The 12613-nt window shown below is 48.7% G+C and overlaps 4 protein-coding genes across 4 annotated transcripts; 3 read left to right on the top strand and 1 right to left on the bottom strand.

The window, feature by feature from the left end:
- The first annotated feature begins 336 nt into the window (after window positions 1–336).
- ASPWEDRAFT_487101 (uncharacterized protein) lies at window positions 337–1465 on the top strand. Its single transcript, XM_040837150.1, has one exon. The coding sequence runs from the start codon at window positions 439–441 to the stop codon at window positions 1120–1122; it is 684 nt and encodes a 227-aa protein (XP_040688648.1). The 5' UTR covers window positions 337–438; the 3' UTR covers window positions 1123–1465.
- On the top strand, window positions 1403–2637 carry ASPWEDRAFT_111799 (class I SAM-dependent methyltransferase; the record flags this gene model as incomplete). Its single annotated transcript, XM_040828271.1, has 2 exons — window positions 1403–1617; window positions 1740–2637. The coding sequence occupies 2 exons, from the start codon at window positions 1403–1405 to the stop codon at window positions 2635–2637; spliced, it is 1113 nt and encodes a 370-aa protein (XP_040688647.1).
- Window positions 2638–3715: 1078 nt separating this feature from the next.
- On the bottom strand, window positions 3716–5826 carry ASPWEDRAFT_40109 (Set1-mediated histone H3-K4 methylation subunit Swd1). Its single transcript, XM_040835244.1, has 5 exons — window positions 5604–5826; window positions 5483–5544; window positions 5332–5420; window positions 5133–5273; window positions 3716–5069 (listed from the first exon to the last, which is right to left on the bottom strand). The coding sequence occupies exons 1-5, from the start codon at window positions 5671–5673 to the stop codon at window positions 4019–4021; spliced, it is 1413 nt and encodes a 470-aa protein (XP_040688646.1). The 5' UTR covers window positions 5674–5826; the 3' UTR covers window positions 3716–4018.
- Window positions 5827–6190: 364 nt separating this feature from the next.
- ASPWEDRAFT_132771 (DNA-directed RNA polymerase II core subunit RPO21) lies at window positions 6191–12432 on the top strand. The gene is made up of 5 exons (XM_040829293.1): window positions 6191–6573; window positions 6643–6799; window positions 6871–6941; window positions 7004–11874; window positions 11931–12432. Exons 1-5 carry the CDS (start codon window positions 6445–6447, stop codon window positions 11944–11946), a joined length of 5244 nt encoding a protein of 1747 aa, XP_040688645.1. The 5' UTR covers window positions 6191–6444; the 3' UTR covers window positions 11947–12432.
- Window positions 12433–12613: the final 181 nt, after the last annotated feature.

Here is a 12613-nt window from a genome sequence, read left to right as displayed (position 1 = left end):
ATAATACCTACTGATACTGATAGTAATACTAGTTACCAGCAATACGTACATATCTACTGGTACTACCTAATAGTATCCGTACCCCCTACAGAACAATGAGGATAACTAAATCCTTCAACCAGTGCGTTGGAAAGTGGCAAAGAGGCCAAGTGGAGCCCGGAGATATTTTACGTTAGCGGCCCAGTGAACAGCGGTCCGCGTCCCGCCCGGAAGTCAGTGGGCCTGTAGAACTACAGTCTGTATAGGGGGTACTACTGGACTGGACATGAGTATCGACTATCGAGGGATATACATGTGAATATAGATATAGAGAGATATATATAGACAGCAAAGAGGGTAGGTAGAGATATACCAACTGCCATCTGCCAGGTATGATATATAATACAACCTAGTACGTAGTACAGACCCGAAAGCTCGGGTGATGATTACCCTAGTGGTATGTATCTGGTATTGCCTGGTATCACCACCTCTTCTGTCGCGCATGGATGCATGTACGAATACCTACATAATACCTCGCTGGCTGCTGTAGCGCGACTCCATCTCCAACTCTCGAAAACAACATTCGATTCCAGCCAATTATCCTGTTGTCGATCTTCCTCAATTGGCGCATCTCCAGCGCTTGCTCTGTCTCTTCTGCCTCTGCTTCTTTTCTTCTTCCTTCCTTCCTCTCTCTCTCCTAACCGCCCCGCCCTTTTTGGCCGCCCGTGGGCCCAACGGGTAGGGAGACAGCGGTTGCACAACCTTAAAACCCATGGCTGTCTCGCTCCCCTCCTTCACGGCCTCTTGCCCTCTCCGACTGTGTCGCTCTCATTGATCAGCATCCTCCATCCAGCTCATCACTGTTTCCTGACTCGTGACTGTCACCCTTCTCCCCTCTGTGTATCAAATATTCGCTTTGCGACGTTCTCCATCGTGACCGCTACTTGGAGTTCTGCCTCGTCTCGTGGATTGGGCGCCTCTTTTTCTTTTCTTTTTTTTTTTTTTTCCTTCTCTCTCACTCTCTTTCGCTCTCCCTCTAAATTTAATCGCGATTTTCCCACACCGGCTACTACTCCAACTTTTACTTTGCCAACTACAGACTCGTTCAATCCATCGGATTTAAACACTTTTCACCGAAATTGACATTCTTCTATTTTTGTCTTCTGATTTGTTTTTTATTTAAATTTCTATTTATTTTATTTCTACCCCCTATTTTATGCCACTGTTGTTGGCCGTTATCTTCGGTTCTTTGACCCATGCCCACGGGCTTCTCACTTATGCTACCGCATTGGATGCTTGATCGATAGCATCTATTGTTTAATATAGGCCTTATACTTTGTGACACCACCAATCCCTTCTATCTCCATCCTCAAATCCTGCTCTCATCGTTGTTGTGGCCAAATCATCTGATCCCCACCTCCCAATGTTTTTGAGTGGCCAAGCTGGGCAGCGACTTCCCACCATGGCCTCTCCGCCCCATAATTACCATCCGGCTTCCGCAAGTCCTAGCGACGCTGGCCGCTCCAGAAACAATTCAGATGCCATGGATATCAATGTCATCACCGATAGGGATCCTGAAGAACGAGGCCGCTCGGGCAGTGATGGCCCGCCGAGTATGGAGTCTTCGAAGAATCATAAGTATTTCTCTCTTTCTTGCTGCTTACTATGCACTATTTTTTATTGCACTGAAATCAATCGAACCTTGGAAAATATTGAGCTCATTCCATCCACGGTCATTAACTAACGCATTTCCTTTTTAGGACCAGTGTCAACACTTTTTCCTACCTGGAGAATGGGCGGGCTTATCATAACTACCGCAAAGGAATCTACATGCTTCCGTGCGATGAGGATGAACAGGATCGTCTCGACATCTTTCACAAGTTATTCACGGTAGCGAGAGTGTCGGATGGCTTGATCTATGCCCCGCATCCCACCAATGGTCGTTTCCTGGATTTGGGATGCGGAACTGGAATCTGGTCGATTGACGTGGCCAACAAATACCCCGATGCGTTTGTTGTAGGCGTGGATCTCGCCCCCATACAGCCTGCCAACCACCCGAAAAACTGCGATTTCTATGCGCCATTTGATTTCGAAAGCCCTTGGGCCATGGGGGAGGATTCGTGGGATCTCATCCACATGCAGATGGGCAGCGGTAGTGTCGCGAGCTGGCCAAATCTTTACCGGAGGATTTTCTCCCATCTCCGTCCCGGCGCCTGGTTCGAACAGGTCGAGATCGATTTCGAACCCCGTTGCGATGGTCATCGCTCCATGGATGGTACGGCCCTCCGTGAGTGGTATGATTACCTGAAGCTAGCCACCGCGCAAGCCATGCGACCCATAGCCCACAACTACCGCGAAACAAAAAAGGACCTGGAAGAAGCTGGCTTTACTGAAATCAACCATCAGATAGTTGGACTTCCCCTGAATCCTTGGCACCACGACGAACATGAAAGAACGGTGGCTCGTTGGTACAACCTGGCTATTTCTGAGAGTATACACTCTCTCAGTTTAGCCCCCTTCAGTCGCATTCTTGGCTGGCCCCTTGATAAGATTGCAGAAGCTGCAGCCAATGTCAAGTCCGAAGCCTTCAACAAAGAAATCCACAGTTATAACATTTTGCATATCTATCAAGCACGAAAACCGGTCGCTCGCGAATAACCTACCAAGTGATCGTAGCAAAGTACACCGGCCTTTGTGGGCCTACCAAGTCGGTGATCTTGGAGCTGCTAGCTACGCAAATGGACAATAACGCCATGCTACCTCACCGATTACCATTTATACATCATCTTTACTCGCCAGAATAGCATGACTCAGACGCATCTGGCTCAAAAGTCTTCAGTCATCTCTGGTTCATATTATTTTCACCACCAAAAGCAAGACGGCTGGACAATTCTTTACAGCGAAACCGAATGCGTTGATACAAATACCATCAACTAGAACACACAAACTTTTTACTGAAGGAACAAATATGCTATACCCCTGAATTGCGCGAAACAAAAACAAATGATAGAACATTGGGTCTTGGGAACGGAATGGAATACACGGGAAAACAAAAGGACAAAACAAAAAAACAAACATCAGGGAGCAAATGATTAAGGCAGGGATCAAGGGTACATCTATGGATACGGAAGGGATGGGGGTTGGCAAATGGGGAGCAAATATTATTATGGATGGTTGAGTTCTCATCGCGGAGTTCATTTTATGCAAGCTTGGTTTCAAAAGGTATTTGATCAGATTCAGGTGATTTTATTGCTTGTTACGCGGAATATACACGGCATTTCTGCGGCGTTTTCTTATTTTTTTAATTTTCATTTATATATCTTTTTTGTGTGTTTGGATTTGAGGTTTCGTTGCGCTTTGTGGCTTTATACCCAGACCTCTTTCTTTTTTTGCTATCTACCTTTTTTTTTTTTTTTTTTTTTTTTTTTTGGCTATATTTGCTTTGCTTTTCTTTCTATCAGATAATTATCATTTTTGCTGTTAATCTGATGGTCATTGCTTCTTTCCCCCAAGGTACTCTGTACAGTACAGTACATATGCAGTATGAATCTGCACTCGGCAATCAATAGATTAAACAGATACATAGATAGATACCCACGGTTATCAATCGATCGATCCAGTTCCTAGGCCCAAAGTTAATTACGGCAGCCGGAAAGTTTATGCGATGTGTCTTTCTTGTCCTGCAGAAACAGAGTTCGGGCGTTCCAGAGTTCGAATATAGTGGAGGGATTTTGTGGTCACATGGTCATATGCCAGAAATGTACTGATCATAATTTTTTAATAATTAGAATACCTAAATACCTAATGGGATATGATGCTGTAATTAATAAAGTCTCCCCATCCTGATCAGGTTAATTAACCCTCTTTTTTTGGTTTGAATTAATTTCAACGCCTTCCACCCCATTGAAACCCTTTAGACGGTAATTTTATATGCTGTGTATGTTTTGAAAAATCCCACCAAAATAACGCCACGCCAGGAAGTCCCAGAACTCGTAGAAATGGAAGGATATATGGCAATAATGATACAGTAGTGTGTGGTTCATCGTCTTCGTCCCTTACCCTGGCCTCGAGTGGTGCCGTTTTTACCCCCGGCGCCACCTTCGCTGTCATTGGCGCCGGGTGTGCGGCGTCGCATTGTGCCTGGCCCGACGGCGATTATGTCCTCGCCACTTTCGCTGTCGGATATGTCGAGGAGGACGGGCATGCGGAAGGTTTGGACTTCTTCTGCGTCGCTCTTGATCGGTTCGATGGTAAGTACGTCGGGGACTTCATCCTCTTGATCAAGACGGCGTTGGTGGATTTCCTCCGCGGGGTGAATGTCGAATTCATCTTCTCGCTCGACATATTCCACGTTTTCTTCGACTTCACCAAAGTCGGGAGCTAGGGCGGACCACTTCTGTGGCGAGACAATCGTCCAAGTGTAGATGCATCCGGATTCCAGGCCGCATGCTACGACCATCGGACGAGTTGGGTGCCATTCCACCACGCCTAGCTCTTCTCTTGGACCCTCGAGGATCTTGACCAGGGAACCGTGACTTCGTTCCCACACGTAGATATCAGGGTTCATGAAGGTGGACGCGATGACGAATTCACCGGTCGAAGAAAACGACACATGATTCCAGCTTAGTCGGTTGACCACATCTTGGAATTTGTGTTCGACTTGTAGTTTGATATTGGCTGGCTCGAGATCAATCCCCAACTGTGAAAGGTCTGGCATGGGAACGGTACGGATGACGCGATCGGAGCTGTTGGCCAGCAAGTCCCGGCCGTTGCTCGCGAGGCGGAGCAGAATCACAACTCCATTACAGAGTCGAGTCGAGTGGATGGTGGTACATGTTTGTGTTTCAATAATATTGATCCAGCCCTTTGACGTGCCTCCTATGATATGATTCCCAAATGCACTGAAGATCGTGACGCATGTAGAGTGTTTCGCATCTTGAGCGGCTTGTTTCGCAGCCACCGCAGGGTCGACATCCTCAGACGGCGGAGGACGAAACGGAGCAGAGGGAAGAATACGTTTGATAGGCTTAGGTGATGAGATATCAACGAGGACGGGTTGGTCTTCGAAAAGAGAAGCTACAAAAAGCAGACTAGTGAACGGATCGATTAGTTTGCAGCCAGAGAAAAACCGGAGAATCACATAGGAGGCTCACTGATTGAAAGGATGCAGCTCAGCGATATAGACAGGTGCCTCGAATCGGACAGTGCGAACCCGTGACCCATCTTTCATATCCCAGAGTATGCATTTCCAGTCTTGAGAAGAACTGAGGAGATATCGGCCATCGCGAGACCAACTGCGAGTGAATAGGTCAGCATATCCCATATCCCCGCTTCCTGTGAAAAGGGACAGACCTTAAAGATTGGATCTGCCTGGTATGCCCCCGTAACTTGCGTGCCACGCCATTTGTTTCAACATCGAAAATCACCACCGTACCGTCCACCTAAAGTTGTATGTTAAATTCGCATTCCGAATCGAAATTGACGGCCTTCAAGGGCAACTCACTCGTCCGGAGGCTAGATAATCTCCTTTGCGGTTGAATCTGAGACACGTGGCGTGGCCACTTCCTATTTTTCATCAGTTATTTATTTCGCGAAGCCGTTCATAGTTGTATGGTATGGCATACTCAATTTCTCTGCTAAAGTATCTGGGTAGTCCTGAGCTAGGACAAAGGGATCAATGAGAGACAAATTCATTGTGACAATTTCACAACTCTCAGCTGGTAAAATGAAAGACAAATGATGACATAAATTTCCCAGCCTGGAAGAGAGGCCAGGAGGGTTGGCTGTAAACGATCATCCAGCACCTTGGGTACCGCTATATTCGACTTCCGAGTGGGGGAGTCTTCATTATGAGTGAATCTTGAAGGTTGGAAACCGGCAGCTGGTAGGCGGTCGAGGGCTGTTTAAAACAGGCAAAAGTCGGACAGGCGGTATCCGCAATGTGAGTATTGTGATTGGTCAGATCTGGAGTAACACTGATAAGTTCCCGGATATTCACGCTAGCCCTCGCACTTTTAGAGGGCCACCGCTAGTGCTGGAACTGCGGCTCAAGAAAACTCGTGCCCCATCGGCCACTGAGGCAACCTCCAACCATCTCCCTTTCATCACCCCGACACCCTGCCTGCCATCGCCCAACGCCCAGGAATATCGCGTCTCCTATCGCGATATCTCTTTACGAGCTGGAGAATACGACTGGACTGATCGTGCCTCCCTTTTTTTCCCGCCCTTTTTTTCGAGCTTCGCGAACTCGGTGAACAGGGTCGCAGGCGCCCTCGTGGCAAGGGCTGCCAGAAGCCTCAGCCGGCCAGCTGCTTACAATCTTTTCATCCTCGCTTTTACGCTTCTGAGTGTTGACTGATTAGTTACACCTCAATTCTTCCTTTCGCGCCCTCGAGCTTTCGTTTTTACAGATACCTCAGTTCAGCCTATCCCCCAAATAACATTCACGCGACGACAACCTTCACCATGTCGAACGTTTACTTTCCTTACTCCAAGGCGCCCCTGCGCACCATCAAAGAAATCCAGTTTGGTCTTTTCTCTCCGGAGGAGATCAAACGGATGAGTGTGGTTCATGTGGAATATCCTGAGACAATGGTATGCGCTTCTTGCCTGAATTTTCATCGGATGACTTGGCGGTGAGGGATGCTGACTGTATGGCGATAGGACGAGCAGAGGCAACGGCCGCGGACAAAGGGTCTGAATGATCCTCGTTTGGGAACGATCGACCGGCAGTGGAACTGCGAGACCTGTGAGGAAGGCCAGAAAGAATGCCCCGGACATTTTGGTCACATTGAGCTTGCAACTCCGGTTTTTCATATTGGTAGGTTTGCTCTTTGCAAAAATTTTATGATTACCGTGTTGGAATGTGCTGCTAACATCCCCATTCTCTAGGTTTCTTGACAAAAATCAAGAAGCTCTTGGAAACTGTCTGCCACAACTGTGGAAAGATTAAAGCCAACACGGTTAGTCATCCCTTATGGGATGGCAAATCTTAATATGGCATTTTGTGCTGACCTTGAACCAGTCCGATTCAAAGTTCCTAGAAGCCCTACGCATGCGAGACCCGAAACGACGTTTCGACACTATCTGGCGTCTCTCTAAAGATGTCCTGATCTGTGAAGCCGACCCTCCACCGGACGAGGACGAACCATTTTCGAAAGAGAGCTCCAAGCCGTCAAGATCACACGGTGGATGCGGTAATGCCCAGCCTACGGTTCGTAAAGAAGGAATTACATTGGTCGGAACGTGGAAACCCAACAAGAGCATGATGGACGAGATGGATATGCAACAGCCCGAGAAGAAAACAATCACACCACAGATCGCTCTGAATGTTTTCCGCAGCATTTCTTTCGAGGATACTCGCATTATGGGTCTAAGCAATGACTATGCTCGTCCTGAGTGGATGGTTCTTACCGTCTTGCCGGTTCCTCCGCCTCCAGTCCGGCCCAGTGTTCTTGTTGGTGGTAGCACAAGTGGCCAGCGTGGTGAGGATGATTTGACATACAAGCTAGCTGAAATTGTTCGTGCAAACCAGAATGTTCAGCGGTGTGAGCAGGAAGGCGCCCCCGAGCACGTCGTGCGTGAGTTCGAGTCTTTGTTGCAATATCACGTTGCAACATATATGGACAATGACATTGCTGGTCAACCCAAGGCCATGCAGAAGTCAAACCGACCTGTGAAGGCCCTCCGTAGTCGTTTGAAGGGTAAGGAAGGTCGTCTGCGACAGAACTTGATGGGCAAGCGTGTGGACTTTTCCGCTCGTACCGTCATTACGGGTGACCCGAACTTGTCACTCGATGAGGTCGGCGTTCCAAAAAGTATTGCGAGAACGTTAACATATCCTGAGGTTGTCACACCTTACAACATTGATAAATTGCAGCAGCTTGTCATGAATGGCCCTAACGAACACCCTGGCGCGCGGTACATCGTTAGAGATAACGGTGAACGTATTGACCTTCGTCATGCACGGAGGGCTGGTGGCCAGCAGCTACTCTACGGTTGGAAGGTTGAGCGCCATGTCATGGATGGTGATGTTATCTTGTTCAACCGACAGCCCTCGCTTCACAAAGAGTCTATGATGGGTCACCGTGTCCGCGTTATGCCATATTCGACTTTCCGAATGAACTTGTCTGTGACATCTCCCTACAACGCTGATTTCGACGGCGATGAAATGAATTTGCACGTTCCCCAGAGCGAGGAGTCTCGGGCGGAATTGAGCCAACTTGCCTTGGTACCTATGAACATCGTTTCGCCTCAACGAAATGGTCCACTCATGGGTATTGTGCAAGACACTCTTTGCGGTATCTATAAGCTTTGCCGGCGTGATGTTTTCCTTAGCAAGGACCAAGTCATGAACCTCATGCTCTGGGTCCCTGATTGGGATGGTGTTATTCCCCCGCCAGCTATTCTGAAGCCTAGGCCGAGATGGACTGGCAAGCAAATCATCAGTATGGTTCTGCCTACTGGTCTCAATCTCCTCCGTGTCGACAAGGATGGCGCACCTATCTCGGAGAAATTCTCTCCCATCGCCGATGGCGGTGTGCTCATTCACGGCGGACAGTTGATGTATGGAATGCTCTCTAAGAAGACTGTTGGTGCCAGTGGTGGTGGTGTGATTCATACTATTTTCAATGAGTATGGACCGCTCACTGCCATGGCCTTCTTCAATGGTGCACAGACCATTGTCAACTACTGGCTTCTACACAACGGTTTCAGTATTGGTATTGGTGACACCATCCCCGATGCTTACACCATCCAGCGAATCGAGAACTGTGTCCGCAACCGAAAGAAGGAGGTCGAGTCTATCACTGCTAGCGCAACTGATAACACGCTCGAGGCGCTTCCTGGTATGAACGTGCGAGAAACATTTGAGAGCAAGGTCTCTCGTGCTCTTAACAACGCCCGTGATGAAGCCGGAAGCGAGACCGAAAAGAGTTTGAAAGATCTCAACAATGCCATTCAAATGGCTCGCTCTGGTTCTAAGGGTTCTACCATCAACATTTCTCAAATGACAGCTGTTGTGGGACAACAGTCCGTCGAGGGAAAGCGTATTCCTTTCGGATTCAAATACCGAACCTTGCCTCACTTCACTAAAGATGACTACTCTCCCGAATCTCGCGGTTTTGTTGAGAATTCATACCTGCGTGGCTTGACACCTACTGAATTTTTCTTCCACGCCATGGCTGGTCGTGAGGGTTTGATTGATACCGCTGTCAAGACCGCTGAAACTGGTTACATCCAGCGTAAGCTGGTCAAAGCGCTCGAAGAAGTCATGGTGAAATATGACGGTACTGTTCGTAACTCCCTGGGCGATATCATCCAATTTGTGTACGGAGAAGATGGCCTCGACGGTGCTCATATCGAGAACCAACGCGTGGATATTATTAGATGCTCTGATGACAAGCTCAGAGATCGCTTCCGTATCGATCTTATGGACCCCGAGAGGAGTCTGGGCCCCGATGTTTTGGAACAGGCCAATGAGATCGCTGGTGACATGGAGGTCCAGAGATATCTCGACGAAGAATGGGAGGCAATTTTGAAGGACCGCGCTTTCCTTCGCACTGTTGCTAAGGAAGATGAGGAGATGATGCAGCTTCCAATTAATGTGCAAAGAATCCTTGAAACTGCCAGGACCACGTTCAGGATTCGCGAAGGAACCATTAGTGACCTGCATCCCGCGGAAGTCATCCCCCAGGTTCAGTCGTTACTCGATCGTTTGTTGATTGTCCGTGGTGATGATATCATTTCGCGGGAGGCCCAAGAAAATGCTACACTGCTATTCAAGGCGCAACTTCGCAGTCGACTGGCTTTCCGGAGACTTGTGACAGAGTACTCTTTGAACAAGCTCGCGTTCCAGCACGTCCTTGGTGCCATTGAAATGAGATTCGCCAAGGCTGGTGCCAACCCCGGTGAGATGGTTGGTGTTCTTGCTGCTCAGTCTATTGGTGAGCCAGCTACGCAGATGACCCTGAACACTTTCCACTTTGCTGGTGTTTCATCAAAGAACGTCACGCTTGGTGTTCCTCGTCTCAAGGAAATTCTTAATGTTGCCACGAATATCAAGACCCCGTCTATGACCGTCTACCAAGAACCTGCAAGATCTCTTGACAAGGAGGGTGCTAAGCAGTTGCGAAGTGCCGTCGAGTACACGAGTCTGCGGTCTGTCACAGAGGCCACTGAGATTTATTACGACCCGGACATTCAGACCACGGTTATTGAGAACGACAGAGATATGGTGGAGTCTTACTTCATCATCCCCGAAGATGTCACGGACGACTCATCCCGCCAGTCCAAGTGGTTGCTCCGTATCATTCTCAGCCGACCCTCGCTTCTCGACAAGGGTCTTACGGTGCAGGATGTTGCTGCTAGAATCAAACAAGCATACCCCAAGGATATTGCTGTGCTTTTCAGTGACAACAACGCTGACGAGCAGGTCATTCGTATCCGTCAAATTCAAGACCACAAGGAAGATGAGGAGGACGATGATATCGAGTACGATGTGACGCTGAAGAAATTAGAGCAGCACCTCCTGGATACTCTTACCCTTCGTGGAGTTCCGGGAGTTGACAGGGCCTTCATCAACGAGAAGAGCAAAATCCGAGTTCTCGAGGATGGATCCCTTTTCTCGAGCAAGTCCGACCCTCTTTGCAAAGAATGGGTTCTCGAAACGAGTGGTTCCGCCCTTGCCGATGTTCTGGCAATCCCCGGAGTTGATACGTCTCGTACGTATTCCAACCAGTTTATTGAAGTCTTTGAGGTGTTTGGTATCGAGGCTGCCCGTACGGCTGTGCTGCGTGAATTGACACAGGTGCTTGCTTTCGATGGTTCCTATGTCAACCACCGTCACTTGGCACTCCTGGTCGACGTCATGACCGTGCGAGGTTACCTGACTCCTGTCACTCGTCACGGTATCAACAGAGCCGACAATGGTGCGCTTATGCGATGCTCTTTCGAAGAAACCGTGGAAATTCTCCTGGAGGCTGCTGCTTTCGGAGAGCTCGATGACTGCCGTGGTGTTTCGGAGAACTTGATCCTGGGACAAATGGCTCCTGCTGGAACTGGAGAGTTTGACATTTATCTTGACCAGAACTTGCTCAACACTGTTGTCTCGAACAATGCACGGTTCGGTGTCATGGGGGCTATCGGTGCTAAGGATGCCATCATCTCTGACGGTGCTGCGACTCAGTATGATACTGGTTCCCCTATGCAGGAGAGTGCCTACATTGGCACACCTGATCCCGAGTCCAATTTCTCCCCTATTCGACAGGATGGAGGTCAATCACCCACCGGTGGTCTTACCGATTACCAACCCAGTGGTGGCATTGGCGGCGGGTTCAGTCCAGCAGCCACGAGCCCTGGCTATTCTCCAAGCAGTCCTTTCAGCACGAGCCCAACGTCTCCTGGCTACTCTCCGTCGTCGTCTTACTCTCCCACGTCTCCTGGCATGGCAATTACCAGCCCTCGCTTCATGACGTCCCCAGGGTTTTCACCTGCCAGCCCGTCGTTCGCACCTACGTCGCCCGCATACTCCCCGACGTCACCGGCTTACGGACAAGTATCCCCAACATCACCGTCATACTCTCCTACGTCGCCCGGGTTTTCTCCAACATCGCCAAATTACAGTCCCACATCGCCAAGCTTCAGCCCAGCGTCTCCTGCGTTTAGTCCTACGTCGCCTAGCTATAGTCCCACCAGTCCTGCTATCGGTGGCGCCGGTCGACACCTGTCTCCCACTTCTCCCACCTCCCCCAAGTACACGCCCACTTCTCCTGGCTGGTCTCCTACGAGTCCCCAAACGTACTCGCCAACATCGCCTAATTTCTCTGGCTCCCCGACGTCTCCTGGAGGTCCAACCTCCCCGGGCTACAGCCCAACCTCTCCGGCTTTTAGCCCTTCGTATGTGTCTTCTTCCCCTCATTGAATATACCTCTGATTCTGACATTTCAAAACAGGTCTCCACGCCAGTGAGATTAGCTGCCGTATGCTTGGCTTACTTATGGCTTTCGTTGTATCATTGTACTATCATCGAATTTTTCAAATGAACCATAAAAATAACTATTTTGCATCTTACGTTGCGGAATTGGTTGGTTATCTTTTTTTACAATTTGGGCGTCTCTAGCCTCTTTTCGAAATGTATGTTTTTCTTTTTTTTTTCTTCCCAGCCGGAATGGTTTTTCCCCTCTATTTCCCCCTTTTCTCTCTTAATAGTTTCCAAGCCGCCTTTCAGAAATTGTGAATGGGTTTGTGGGCTGGCTATGCATGTTTCACTTGCGGACATTGAAATACCAAGCGTTCTAGAATTGAAGACCCTTACGGATCATTTCTCCGAGTTAATGAGGTGCTTTGGTCTTCTTTCGAGTGTTGTTCTCCCCCTTTTTTTTTCGCATGATGGTCATTGTTATTGAATGTATTACCGCAATCACTTTTCTATTTCGTGTACACAGTCTAGCGCAGATGATTTACTTAAAAGGACCAAAAAACAGATAATGAAGTGCTATTAATATGAATAACCTGCCATCATCGTAGCATCATCTAGTATTGTCCAAATGTAGATGTAGATAGGTAGCTGCTGAAGTACTGCGGTAGAGCCAAGCATGTCCCGGCGAAATGAACCTCCGCGGGGACAAGTGGCCCG

This window comes from Aspergillus wentii (assembly GCF_001890725.1).
Source record: "Aspergillus wentii DTO 134E9 unplaced genomic scaffold ASPWEscaffold_4, whole genome shotgun sequence".
NCBI lineage: Eukaryota > Fungi > Ascomycota > Eurotiomycetes > Eurotiales > Aspergillaceae > Aspergillus > Aspergillus wentii.
Note: the sequence above shows the minus strand (reverse complement) of the source record. Positions and strands in the feature narration are given on the sequence as shown.